General features: G+C 40.3%; 1 protein-coding gene across 3 annotated transcripts in view; it reads right to left on the reverse strand.

Moving 5' to 3' along the window:
• Positions 1 to 1,662: 1,662 nt before the first annotated feature.
• Positions 1,663 to 15,105, reverse strand: part of TMEM200A (transmembrane protein 200A) — a 70,165-nt gene continuing 56,722 nt past the window's right edge. For all 3 annotated transcript variants that reach the window (XM_032407881.1, XM_032407880.1, XM_032407882.1), the window contains exon 2: positions 1,663 to 4,691. In XM_032407881.1, the coding sequence (XP_032263772.1) occupies positions 3,200 to 4,675 (1,476 nt within the window). In that variant the 5' untranslated portion in view covers positions 4,676 to 4,691 and the 3' untranslated portion in view covers positions 1,663 to 3,199. The remainder of the gene's footprint in view (positions 4,692 to 15,105) is intronic.

Genomic DNA, 15,105 nt, shown 5'->3' on the forward strand with positions numbered 1-15,105 from the left:
TAGATAGGTAGGACCTTGAAAAAGGTGATAAAGGTGAAATGAGGCCCTAATCCAATAGGACTGCTGTGCTCATAAAAGAAGAGAGACCCAGAGATGTGCCAGCCGAAGAAAGGTCACTTGAGAACATAGGGAAAAGATGGCCTTCTGTAAGCCAAGAAGACAGGCCTCAGGAGAAACCAAACACCTTGATCTTGGACTTCTATCCTTTAGATCTATGAGAAAATAAATTTCTCTTGTTTAAGTCATCCAGCTTGTGGTATTCTGTTATGGCAACCCCAGCAAACTAATACATCCCAGGTAGACCACAGGCCTTACAAACTCTTTGGACTAGAGGCAAAACTAGCCCACGGTTCAGATAGCTGAAGTTTCCCAAAGGAAGAAATGGGAGTTCCTAAATAATTTTCAAAATTTATAAAAAGCTTAAGGGAAATGTACAAAATGCACTCTAACTAAAATTCCAAGTTTCATTGTTTTTGCGCAGAATTGCATCGAATCAACATGGTAACATCCACTGTCTCATATTCATCTGAAGCTTTAATTAGCAACATGTGTCTGATTAATTTAAAGTAAAGTTAATCATTTCACAAAGCTGACTTGTTTGGGAAATAAAAAGCTCAGACTTTTTGATGAAGAGAAGGATGAGCAGCAATCACTGCTTTGAGCCCCAATTCCTTTATTTGAATCCTCTAAGACCCATGCTGTTTAATTACTCTTCAAATTGTTACAGCTTTTTCAGGGGTGAACTGAGCAAATTATATGGCTTTAGTCATTTGTCACACCAGGGGTGTTTAGAGTCACTGTTTTCAAACTTGGGAGTATCACTGACATTTGCTAGGTGCTGTATACCTGGTTGTATTCCTGAAAGCCGATGAAATTTTAAGTGAAAATGATCTCAAGTGTATTAGGGTTCTCCAGAAAAACTGAACCAATAGGACAGAGATAGATAGATGATAGATAGATGATAGATAGATAGATAGATGATAGATAGATAGATAGATAGATAGATGATAGATAGATAGATAGATATAGAGAGATTTATTATGAAGCATTAACTCACATAATTGTGGAGGCCAAGAAATCCCATGATCTGCCATCTGCAAACTAGAGAGGCCCAGGAGAGGTAGCAGTGTAGCTCCACTCCCAACCTGAAGGCCTAAGAACAAGGGAAGCCAATGGAATAAACCTCAGTCCAAATCCAGAGGCCCAAGAAGCAGGAGTACCAATGTCTGAGGGCAGGAAGACAGATGTCTCAGCTCATGCACAAAGAACAGATTGGCCCTTCTTCTGTCTTTTTGTTCTATTCAATCCCTCAACAGATTAGATGATGTCCATCTGCACTGGTGATCAGTTGATAGATTAAAATGTGAATCTCTTCTGTAAATACCCTTACAAACACACCTAGAAATCTGGGCATCCCTTAGTCCAGTCAAGTTGACACATAAAATTAATCATCACACAAGGAGAACAAATATGAAAATAGCCTAATTAAATAGGTGGCTAGACCTAGCTCTTTAATAGAAGCAAAGTAAGAAAGCCACAGAACCCAATACATATACTAGAGTATCAGGCGCCTTCAGTAGAATATATCTTGGAAGTTTGAAAAACAATACTTTAAACAGAATTGCATATTTTATTTAAAAAATAATAGCAAATGTAGGCAGAACACAAATTTCTATTAAGAACAGAAGTTTATTAAATGTTTTATAGTAAAATATTGAGTCCACTCTATTAAAATACACAAGCTTGGTGTTCTAACAAGTAACATTGACTCAATTCAGGGAAGCTCGTGATGCCAACACGGGGAACTGTGGGGAGCTACGAACAGAAATATATCTTCCTTCTCCTTTTCCACAATAGCTGCAATAATACAGATGCTCAGAAACATTTAGGCATTGGAAAGAACCTGTAAAATTTCCTGAGTATTCCATTAAACATCTCTTACAATTAAATGTTACCTTAATGGAAAACATGAACATTTTCTGATGGAAACATTCATTTTCACATTTGTTATCTTCAATAATTGAGAGCCACAATCCCAAAAATGTATTACACCATAAGAAAGTCTTTGGGGTCTTCATAAGGCTTTCCAGCACAAGGTAAATTTCAAGGCAATTTGTCAAGGACTAAATTTTCTTGAGTCACCAAGCTAGTGATAAACAAAGATAAAAAGAAATGTCAAGGTTAGCTGATTGTTTTCCAAAGAACAGGATCTAAAGAATCTTGAGGGGAAAGAAGGATGTGGGAATGAATGGATGCTGGATGATAAAAGAGATGGCTCAGAAAGATACTGAGATTAGTTAGCATTAACTAACCCATAGTGTATTTTTGTGACTAATCAACATCTTCTTCATGTATATAATTATTTCAAGATAGCATTCCTACAAACTAAATTGGTTCATTCCTTTTTCAAGTTAGTTGCAAAAAAATTTTGATTCTGAATATCTAAAGTTATAGCTAATAGCATTTTGATATTTACCCCTAAGAATAACTAGCATTCTCAGCCATGGCTCTTGAATACATGGTTTCTTGATAAAATATCACTAAAATAGAACTAATAATAAAAAAAGATATACCTACCCAGAGCTCAGGGTACTAGTCACAACCAACCTAAATAATTCCTATCAATTAGTTCACATAGAACTAAACCAATTTCACCAATTCACATTATTTAGCACACCCAGAAACTAGATCTTTCTCCTTTTAAATAATTTAACCAATTTTGTAAAAAAAAAAAAAAAAAAAAAGCAGTTGTTTAGAAAATCACACCTTAGATTTGTACTCATGCTCATTTATAAGTTTATATTGAGTCTTGGGCCTAAATTTGGTACTTTGAGTCCACACTTTGGTACCCTACCTTTTCCTAACTGGACACTTGATTCTTGCAGATGACCACCAATGAAAGAACTTGAAAGTAAAGAAAGGGAATTTTAGTAGAGATGAAAGTGTTCTGTGTTCATATTGATAGAAGAGATACTGCTTTCAAAGGAAGGGAGAATATAAAATCATGTGTGATCATAGAAAGTCTTGCAATCATAAGTACCCAAACATACAGCCGTCTCCACCACAGAATTAAGCAACCAGGTCTAACCCACTACAGACTATTTGATTAAAAAGGCTTATAACCCATACTTTAACATGGAAACACTGGTGAAAATAGTTTTAAAATATATAGCCTTGTAAAATGATACATTTTTGAACATTAAAACCTCGTTTCAGAAGTTCCCCGCTTTAGGTTGTTACTCAAAAACTCATCATGTTCAAAACTCAAATTGTTATGAGATCTTGAAATCATGAGAAGCTTCTCCTTATTGGTAAAGTCTTTTTTGATCGCAGCTTGGGGCACAAGCAGCCTCTCCATGGGGTCCTCTTTATTCTCTAGTTTCATGTATCCTTTGCTGTTGCTTCGATCCAACCGAGGCCAACTTGGGTGTTTCCGTTGTTCTGCCTGAACAGTTAGGGTGGAGGGACCCCTGTCCAAGTCTAAGGATTTTGAATGTGACGAGAGCAAATGTAAAGATGTGTTGGACCCAAACTGTCTTCTGGCAGCCCCAGGAGACAAGAGCTGTCCAGCCCCGGGTCCGAGGGCCACGGAAGACTTGTACTGGCTCGACAATGACTCCCCAATGGAATTATTCCTTGGGAACACCATGCTGACTGGCTGGAAGGACTCACCGGCATTGGGCAAAGGGACCATGAGGGAATCCATTGACAAATTCCTTGACCTACTTTTGAGGTTCTCAGCATCTTCAGTGATGTTATCTATACTGGGCTCATCAATAACACAGTTATTAAGTTTGATCACAGGCAATGTAAAAGCACTGATGGACGATGACACAATTGATTTGGTTTCACATTTCTTAGGGCCACTGGTCTTATCATCTGTTGTCTTGGAGGGAGGTGGATAGAGGCCAAAGACAGAGACGGAGCTGTCCGAAAGCAAAGGTGGCACGAGATGCCCCAAACTCTTATTTTCGTTTAGCGCAAGTTCATCCTCCTCGACAGAGCTGTCCATCCAAAAACTGCTCCTAAAACCCGAGAAAGAGGCAATGGTATTTGCTGCCAGTCTCGAGGCACAGGAGCTCCCATTCTGCTTTACTTCTGTGTCTCCCATCAAACCAGTGTAGATGCCATTCATATGCTTCTGCTCCTTGATCCTCAGCGTGTGGATGTCGATGACTGTGGAATAGATATCCCTCATGTGTATGATCTTGGTTTCTTTGTCACGGTTCTCATGAAGAATGGCATTAGCGCAAATGAAAATGAAAATGCCAATCCCCATGGTGAAAGGGCCAAGCATCTTCATTTTATCAGAATGCAGATGTTGCTCAAAGAAACGGACCACCACGCCACCTTGGTTCCGAACGACCTGAGTCTCGTTGGTTGACAGTGTTGTCTCAGCATCAGTAAAATGTTCTTTTTGGGGCCAATATCCCAGGACTGCCATTGCAATTCCTACAATGGAGATGAGCACTCCTAAAATGAGGAAAAAACCAGATGGGGAGTAAAGCCGGATTTTGCCTCGAACCACCACGACATCGGCCTGAGGCCGCCGCCTGACGGGTTTCTTCACTTGGGCAGTAGGCGATGGGCTGAGGCTGACATGATGCTGCGACCTGGCAGAGTCTTGCCTTTTCAAGGCGGCCAGGCCAGTTATCACTCCACCGGTTGCTATCATAGCTCAGCCTTTTGCTCTGAAAAGAAGGAAAAGAGATGATAATCTAATATGTTCCGGGAGACGCTCACCAGTTCAACAACTATTTATATGTTTTTGCTGTTGTTGTTTCATATAATGAAAAGGGGCAGAGGAATATCTTTTTAACTGACATAGCTTAAGTAGAAGTTTTATTTATTGAATAATGTAAAATCCTGGAGATTTCCTTTATTGGCTGAACTGGTATCTCTAGTATTAATGAAACGTGAGCTCAAGGTATATTTTACTTAAATAATTTTTCACTTATATAAAACAGTCCCTGGGGGCGCCTGGGTGGCTCAGTCCGTTAAGCGGCTGCTTTCGGCTCAGGTCATGATCCTGGGGTCTTGGGATCGAGCCCCACATCTGGCTCCCTGCTCAGCGGAGAGCCTGTTTCTCCCTCTCCATCTGCCTGTCACTCTGCCTACTTGTGCTCTCTCTCTGTCTCTCTGTCAAATAAATAAATAAAATCTTAAAAAAAAAAAAAAAGTCCCTGGTCACAGGGCTCTCTCTCTTTCTCACACACACACACACACACACACACACACACGTGCACACGTGCGCGTAGGTGCACACAAGCACACCATCTTAAATTATCTGTGTTGTTTTAAAGAAATGGGATAATAGGCCCAAACCATCAAACCCTAGACTTACGAAGAAAATACATTCCAGCAACTCACAGTTTAAAACCCATTCTTGTGAAAGTCACCAGTGAACTCTTAACTCCCACATTTCATTTCTCCCGCTCCATTCTCAACCTCCCTATTTCTCTGTGTCCATGAACACTGCTGACCCCTCCTTCCTTGAAAATCTCTCTTCTCCAGTCTTTTATGATCCTAAGTCTGGCTCTTCCCTGACCTCACTGACTACTTCAGTTTTGGCTCATCTTCCCTCACCTACATGTAGACCACCTTCCCGAGAGGCCTATCTTTGGCCGTCTTCTCTTTATATCCTCCCCTGGAGTTCACATCCACTCCTACACCAGCCACCATTACCTCTGTGCTAATGAATCCCAAGCCTGTCTTTCAGACTATAGCCCGAGTTCCCATTTCATATCTCCGCCTCACCACTGGGGAGCACATGTACATTCATGCACCACTAGCAAAGCTGAACCCACCTTCCCCCAGTCCTGCTTGACTTGTCTGACTTCCTTAATGGTGTCACTTCTTAGGTTTGACTCTTCATAATTATCTTTAACTCCTCCCTTTCTTCTTCCTCTCATCTTCTCATCAGGTTCTAAATCCTAGAAATGTTCACTACCTGATGTCTCTCAATTCGACCCTCCATTCCAATCCTACCCCTCCCAGCCCAGGGCAGCTCGTAGTACCTCTTACTAGACCGTTATAATAACCTCCCAGCTGGCCTTCCAAACTCCAATTTCTCTTCCTCCAGTCAAGCTTTTACGCTGAGGACAGATTAATTATCTGATTAATTATCCTCAAACACAGCTCTGAAATTGTTTAAAGAGTGGAATAATGGATAAACATTCCCTATTACCTAGCAGAGTTAAATCTGGGATTTCAGACCCAGGGAATTTAGCTTTATCAGTAACTGCTCCCTTCCATTTACATAAAACTAAAACCTAACAATGTTCCCTGTATTTCGTAACTGTACTATTTCTGAGGCTTTGTTAATAATGTTTCATTCATCTAAATTCCCCTTACCCTCCACACCACATTGCACATATTAACATCTGGCTAGTCATCAAAGCTCATATCCCCCATTTCCTTTAGAAAGCCTTCTTTGTCTCACTCAGCAAATCCCACCCGAGCCCTCATTTCTCAGTGCATTTTAGCAAGTATTCTATGGCACTTGCTGCATTATAATGTCTCAGTTCTTTCAATTCTTGTGGTCCAACATCAAGTTCAATTCATATTTTCATTACCAAAAACATTCAATATAATAACTTGCACATAGCCAGTGTTCAAGAAACATACGCTAAAACGTTCAGTAAGAGAATAATTCTTTTCCTGATTATTTGTTGGATGACCATCACATTACTATACTAACTTTCCTAGTTAAAAATATGAACAAACAAAATTAATACCAAAACAAAAAGCAACATGTTGTGAGTTGGTAAAATATTTGTCATTATTTGTAAGAATAGCTCTCAAACTGCCAGATCTGGCTGGTAGGAAACAGAGGATATTTTAGGACTCACAGGTCTCTGGCAAATTTTTGAGAGGGTTTCTTCATGGCATCAAATCTCATCTTGTGAAATTGAGCTCTCCTTTTGAATTCCTATTTATGATTTCTGAATTGTGTTTAAATAACCAGGATTGTGGATGGTATCTACACTTTAAGCTAGCTGAACAAGCTGGTGAGTAAATCCAGCCTTCTTTGGAATTGTAACTAGGATTAAAATAGTTTAATACTGAAAGAACAAGCTATACTGTAACCCATAGCATAAGTCTATGAAATTTATCAAAGCAGACATACTGCAGTTCAGAATTTCTCCCCAACCTTGGCTACCACGGAGCTTAGTGTCAACCTATGTTTTCTTGACCCCAAAACAGTTTCAAATGTTTGAATAAAATAATTCGATTAGATAGAAGCCATCTAACTCAGTTACTTCCCTGTAGCAGGATGAGGATTCAGTTTGCGATCCTTCTGAACAGAATGAAAACAAGGCAAAGGCTTTCATCTGCTTTGAAAGACACCACTGTGAATTACCCTTCCATACAGAGTCCACGTCCACCTCCATTTATTAAACCATTTCTGCTAGCATCACCATTCTCCATTCCTGAGGCTGACAGAGGAGAGGGGGCTGGAAGAGAGAATTGTGTTTGAGAAAGATGGATGAGGATAAGAAGGCAGAAAAGAACAACAGTGAGTGGGCTTTGTGCGTAAGCAAGCTGGTTAGACTAGACAGGAAGGAAAAGCAAGGGTAGTCTAAGTGCAAAAACTCACAGCAAAAGGAAGGAGAAAAGAGTCTGGGCAGAGTTTAGAAATCAAGAACAGGGTAGGGGGGATGAAAGGATGCCATGGCTTCTTCAACCAGGCTGCCCTGGCCAGGCCGAGACAGGGGCACCTGACTCTCAAGGATCAGCAAGCTCAAGGTAGGTGCCATACCCTTCTTTAGTGAGCTGTTGTTATGACTGGGCCCAAAGTGACCCGGAGGGGAAAGCAAAGGTGCTTAAACGCAGTCACTGCTTCAAAGAACTTGAACCCCAGTGCAGGAGCTGGTTTATCTCCCTAAAACAGAATTAATATCCCTAGAATGAAAGTTTCTATTATGGCGGAGCTTTACAGCAGCTTCCCGCAGGTGAAAGCTTTCTAACTTGCATCACAGTGAAAAGTCAAATGAATAGTATTTCAGGTAAGGTCAAGAGAAAGCAAGGCTGGAGCACAGAGCCCTGGTCTGCCTCTAGCACCCGGCTCAGCACTGAGGGAGGAAACCAGGTAAGGCTCGAGAGGAAAGGGAAGGCCAGGTCTTGGAAGGTAGCAAGGGTCACTCCCAAGTACCTGAATATTCCATTCACATGCACCGGGGTTGGAGTAAGACACAAATACTGGTGTTATTATAATCTTAGGAAAATTAATCTCAACTTGTAGACTGAAGCAGTAACAAGGGACTGACCCTGGGAACAACATAAAGATGCTAATGGCAGTTTTGCGATAAGAAGCCCATGGAACTGTAAACGTGGAGAGAGTACATGCACAGGCCTCTGCACCCCCAAACCACAATGTCAACTTGGTTTACAGTGTTCAGTCTATGCGAAAGCGGCTTAAATCTTTTTTTTTTTTTTTTTTTTTTTTTAATTTATGCTGCAAAGCTACATCCCTTCCATCCTACACTTTTATGACTGTGTGTGTGCTCTCTACCATCCCAGGGCAGGGTTGGGACTTATTTCCTTAAAGATCCAAGTGAAGAATTTTACTAACTGAATTACATTCTGTTAACTTGGGCACAGAGTTTGTGTTTTCCAATCTCTCTGGATCCAAAGCTTTACCTAAATTTTTGGAACTTGAAGGAAGCCCTGTGGTATTCCAATAGAGACCTTCTCCTAAGAGGGTGCTGTTAGTTTGTGTAGCTATTCTCTCATATAATTAGTAAACACCAACATCTGGTATTGCAGTTATAGCAGAAGACTCAAAAAAGGTTTTCTGGCCTCAAGAATATAATGATCAGCAGCTACCTTTTTGAGGAGGCCATTTGACTAGTTATAAACAAACCTAACTAGAGGGTCAGCCACACTCACTTTCCATGTTCTCCAAAAGGTATCATGATTTTGTCAGAAGTCAAACTAAAAAACAGGTATGAATATAATCATCTGTTGACAACCAAAAAAAAAAAAAAAAATTAGTTTGGGTTAACTTTTAGCTACACATTCATCAGCCTATTTTCCATTCCCAGGGCTTGTGAGTCACCACAACGTTGCCTGCCACAGCTAACAAGATGACCAGCTTATCATTTACACATGCACCTTCTTCCTCACTGGGCAAACCAGCTTCCTGCGGGGCTGTCTCTGGGCCTTCACCATCTTACCCATTCATTGTAGATCTCAGAAATCATCAGTAAGGATTCAATCTCAGTGGCTACCTTTCTCCCTGCAGATGTAGACTCTTGCACTCACTCGTGCACCCCGTTCTTATCTACTCGCCTACCTGGGGCTCATCTTCCCTCTGGACCATGCTTATTCTACCCCCTCAGCCAAAAGCTCTTTCTCCTTGACTGAGCAGATCTCTGCTTTGCATATCAAATGTTAAACCCACACCATCACGTCTCTCTGTCACGCTTAACCTCTCCTACTCTTGCTCTGCTAATCATTTTAAAAGCCGTGTTGTTGTCCTTCACCCACGTCACAAGCTTAAGCACATTGTGGAACTGGCTCTTCAGGGCGTTCTTCCACACTTAGGATTCACATCCTCACGGAAGCTTATTCCTGTACTCTTATATCCTCTTCTGACCACACTGACCTACTGTTCTGACCACAGTGTGAGCCTCCCACACATCAGATGTGGTTCCAGATGCATCCGCACACTTCCATCTGAGATAATAAGTAAGTATACTTGCAGAGTTGAGAGACGTTAGAAGTCTTTGAATCAGACATTCCTTTTAACCAGCTAAGAGACAGGAATGCTGTCTAAGATCCAACAAGGAAGTAGCACAAAGAATAGGACTGGAATTCAAGTTTTCAGACCCCCGGGCCAATGTTCATTCTTTAGGTTAAATATTCCTCTTCTTATTGTTTTACATGCTATCCCAATGCCTCACAGAATGCCGGGAATGTGATAAATGCTCAGCAAGTTTCTCTGTTGACTATAAATCGACTTGAGGAATGCCAGTCTATGACTGAAATGTGCTAGAGACCAGGGACACTGAGTTAATAACATCTGGTCCTTGATTTCAAGGAGTATGGAGTCCAGTCAAAGAGCAGTAAAGTACATATTTAAAATGAAATGAACTAATGGCTATGATGATGGACTTATCCTGGAGAATGCTCTTCTACACTATCTGGAGGAAGCAGGGGGAGGCTTCCAAGAAGTGGCAGGAGTGGAGACTTGGTTTATCAGTAGGAGTTCGCCATGCAAACAGATTCGAACTCATTTGTGTTCTTCACTGTTTCACAACGGTCCTCACACCAGGGTTTTTCTTCATCTTCTCAGCTGAAGGATGCTTATTGTCCTAAATATATTTGATATTGTCTTACTTCTATGTTTGAATTTTTATTCTTATCTCAACGTTTAAAAATTCACCAGAATATGAGGCTATCTGCCAAAAGGAAGTGAAAATTAATCTATGCCTTCAGGACCAAACAAAAACATTATGTAAAAACCCCATGTGGTATCCACAAATGTAACAGATGGAAATATTTTCTGTTCAAGCTAGAATAGTTTTAGGACTTTCTTCCCAATAGAGACATTTTAAACTTTCAGACTGGGATTTTTATTCTATATCCTTACCAGGGTTGGAAGAGAAAATTTCTATGGGTGACTAATATTTCAATCATATTAAAGTTTAAAAAATAAGAATAGAGTAGAATTCATTTTTTAATGTGTAGCAAAATGGTTTTGCACATGGACACTGGAATCACAGAAACCTGATAGCCAGGCAACGTTGGACAGTTTTTTTTGTTTGTTTGTTTGTTTTTAAGATTTATTCATTGGGCACCTGGGTGGCTCAGTTGGTTAAGTGTCTGCCTTTGGCTCAGGTCATGATCCCAGGGTCCTGGGATCAAGCCCCACATTGGGCTCCCTGCTCAGCAGGAAGTCTGCTTCTCCCTCTGCCCCTCCCCCCAGCTCATGTGCTCTTTCTCTCTCAAAAATAAATAAATAAAATCTTAAAAAAAAGAGATTTATTTATCTTAGAGAAAGAGAGAGAGAGTGTGTGTGAGTACGCAAGCAGGGGGAAGGGCAGAGGGAGAGGGAGAGAATCTCTAGCAGACTACGCACTGAGCCCAGAGCCCGACGCAGGGCTCCATCTCATGACCCTGAGATCATGTCCTGAGCTGAAATGAAGAGTCAGATGCTTAATCGACAGAGACACCCAGGCACCCCTTAGACAAGTTGTTTTAAATTATTATCTCAGTTCCTCTATCTGTAAAATGGCAAAAACCTTCTTTAATACATAGTATATGGTGTACTGGAGGCAGAAGACCAGGCAGGAAAGGCTTGAATTCCTCCACACCGCTTAATAGCCACAATTGAGAAATTGACTCAACTTCCGGGATCCTCAGTGTCCTCATCTGTAAAATGGGGATAGTAACAATACCTGTAAGGTTCTTGTAGAGCAAAGGAAATAATGAACGTGAAGCACAACTCAGTATCTGGGAACTAAGGTCTACATTAGTGACGTCAGCTGTGCCTATTGTAAGGTCATGTTAAGGATAAAATGAAGCAATATCTATGAAGTGTTTACTATAGTGTTAATTGTAATAAATTCTCAATAAACAATAGCTATTTTTATTAATTCTTCATTGCTCAGTACCATTAACTTTTTCATTGATCTGCTAGGCAAACCAAAATATATTTCAATATACTAAGTGAAATAATTAATGACGGCTCACTGTACATGGAGAGGAAATTATGGTTGCAAGTCTGTACTGGGACTTAGAGTCAAAACAATCCAAATGGAGACTGCGTATTTTAGTGGCAGAAGCATTAATAATTTGGTAGTTACGAAGAGAAGAGCTGCGTTTATATAAGAGAGAGGCAGGTGGGGGATTATATAAAGCATGCCTTTCTTTTTAATTGTATTTCTTCAGATTTGGAGACCTGTTTTGAGACAAAAAAAATAAAAGCAATAATAAAAATGAAGTAGGAAAACCCAAACCAGTTCATCTGATGTTTTTACTTATCTTAATGATGCAGCTGAACCAAACACATGAGTATCTGATCAATCCTGCAAGCACCGTTCTGCTTCCATTGGGACCCTTGGGCATAAAACAGACTGAAAGTGATATGGGGCTTGGGGATATGGGGACTAGAGAATTTGCCATAAGGGTGATATAAAGGGAAAATTGCAAAATGTTAATTTTGTGACAAGAGGTTTACGCTATGATTTTGTGTACACCATGAAGACCTTTGCTGGTCTGCCTTGGAGAGAAGGGTATCTTACTATTCAGTATAATTCCATAGCTGCATGAGTGCTGGAACCAAAAGGAGATACAGAATTTTTTATAATTAGCAGAATGAGACTCAAGTCCTTAAATATAAAATACCACTTTATGGTCGAGTACATCCTACACATGCAGAAAATGCTAGAACCCAGAAAGTGCTTGGAAATCTATACATGTTCTTTGTTACCAAAGCCAGCCTGACAAAGTGTAAAATATGGGCCCAAACCAATTACAGACTGTGTAACAATGACATGGAACTGCTCTCCCAGGACTAAAAGCCACGAAGCTCAGGAACACAAAAGTCTTCAGGAGGCCAAGTAACAGATCCATAATGAGCTGTTAGACAAAGTCCTGCTGAGCCCCAGAGGGAGACATTTTCCACGGGAACAGAAGAAATTTAGAAGCTTATTTCCCCCAAAGTGGAAATATGCTCCCTGCCTTGTACCCCAATTCTTCAAACCCGGACAAGCCCTCACAAGCACTTACTGACACTCCCTGTTCACGGCGCGTCCGGGCAGGAAGTCGGCTTGAAGTGGACGCACAGAAGCTATTGTTAAATAAGTCACAGATTTACTAAAATGCAGAAAATTAGCGGAGATATTCCTGGATAAAGAGCTGAAACACTTAAAACCCCAGGATGGACTTTGTATACGGATTTCTCTTCTGCAGAACGTCTACGGTAACTTCGCTTAGAGGTATGGTGACAGTGGTTTGGAGACAACGCTGGTAAGGGAGACTCCAACATATTAATAACCTTTCTAGGGACTTTAAATGTCTAGAAAGTCCCAAACACACTGTTGACATTTCTATAGGACAAAGGGGGGAAAGGGCTGAAGCTTGGTAGTAAGTTTCAATTCTACTTGCTCTACTTTCTGTAAAATGTCTTCTCTAAGTCCACCAGCTCTGTATGTAATGCAGCTGGGCTAATACTGTTAAGGATGCCAAACATCTTCCTTTCTTCTCTACTGCAAATGAGGAACCATTTCTCATCAGAGGAAAACACCATCGAAATTAGCCATCAGCTGTGTCATCTTTTAATCCATAGTAACATACCGTACATTAAGTTTCTTATAAAATTTTCCAAACCATGGTAGCTCAAGGTGGCCATGAAACATTTGTAAAACCCTAGGAACACATTACGAAATAATTCGAACCTCATCATTTCCACTATAGAATTTCTTTTTCCCCCTAAGTGCAACCTGAGTAGGATCGCCCTTCAGGCAAGGGAGAAAAAGGTATGAGAGGCGGCCTCATGAGAGAGGGCAAGACCAAACTCCTTGCCGGTCACAAAAAGAATGAATCTCTTCAGCTCGGTAATACAAAAGTCTTTTAGCATTAAGGAACATATTCTTTAGAGAAACTCCAGTAAAGGAGACAGCGGGGGTGCACGTGACTATTTCTATTTTCGTTTTCTTCATCTTTTCTCCTACTTGTACAGGTTAGCAGCAGCAAGGTGAATCGAAGAAAACAGATTTTTAGAGTTCCACTTTAAAAACAGTATTTGTTAGTCAGTTTGTCCTTCTCCCTTTCTTTCCCCTCCCCTCCCCTCCTCTCCCCTTCCCTCCCCTTTATGTGGAAGCTACTTGTGCTCAAGGTATCCAGCAATACAAAGAGTAAGTACCTACACCCCTGGTTTCCCTCATTTCCCCATCCTAGAGGTCAGCAGAGTGTCGGATTTCTTGTAGCTCTTTAAGAAGTGGGAAGAATGTTTTCTCATTTTGTTTCTTAGAATTGATTTATGCGAACTCTTTACATATTGAAGAAACCAGCTCTCTGGTAGTGATAAGTCTGGCAAACACATTTAATTTATATTTTTGGTTCTTTTTTTATTGTATCCTTTATCAAACAGAAAATTTTAATTATAAGTGGTCAGCCTTATCAGTATGTTGATTGATGGCTTCAGAGAACCATTAGAAAGATCTTCTTCAATAGAAGATTATGTTAAAAATTCTCCCATGTTGGGGCGCCTGGGTGGCACAGTTGGTTGTGTCATCCAACTCCTGATTTTAGCTCAGGTCGTGGTCTTGGAGTCGTGGGACTGGGCACTGCAGTGGGCTTCATGCTCAATGCAGAGTCTGCTTAGGAGTCTCACTCCCTCTGCCCCTCCCCCCTGTACACTTGTGTGCGTGTGTGTGCATGAGTGCTCTCTCTCTCAGATAAATAAATAAATCTTTAAAAAAAATTCTCCCATGTTTTCTTCCAGTAATTTTATGTTCTAATTCTGTTACATTTTAATTTTCTCATGTATCTGGATTTCTGTGTGTGTGTAAGAATACAGGTAGGGATCTAACTTGTTTACAGGAAATAAATCTCTCCTCCCTTGCTTCAAAATGCAACTTCCATTGCATATTAATTTCTTATAGTTGTACTATGTACCAAATCTCATATGCATTTTGGTCGATATTAAGGTTGACCCTTCTATTCCATTAATCTATTAATTTGCCTGAACCAAACTGATTTGATTACTACTTATAATACATATTTGGATACCTGATAAGATTATTCTCATTCTCCTGTGTCAAAAGTTTCTTGTCTATTCTTACACATTTTATGCTGCCAGTGAACTTCAGAATTTGACTTTTACAAATCTGGCATTTTTACTGAGATCCCGCTAGATCTCTACATAAATACAGGGAGAACGGACACTGTTATACCACAGCAGCATTTTATCTAAAAGTTTTCTTTTATGTCAGAGTTGTTTTTTTTTTTTTTAAACATAGATCTTTCCCATTTCTTGTTGCTTTTTGTTTCTTGGGTATTTTGTCACTGGGTTTCTACTATATAGCAGTACGTTTTTCTGTCACTATCATTTCTGTCTTCAAGTGGTTGTCATTTAGATGTAGGAAGGCTACT

The sequence above is a fragment of the Phoca vitulina genome, unplaced genomic scaffold (genome assembly GCF_004348235.1).
Source record: "Phoca vitulina isolate PV1807 unplaced genomic scaffold, GSC_HSeal_1.0 scaffold9, whole genome shotgun sequence".
Classification (NCBI taxonomy): domain Eukaryota; kingdom Metazoa; phylum Chordata; class Mammalia; order Carnivora; family Phocidae; genus Phoca; species Phoca vitulina.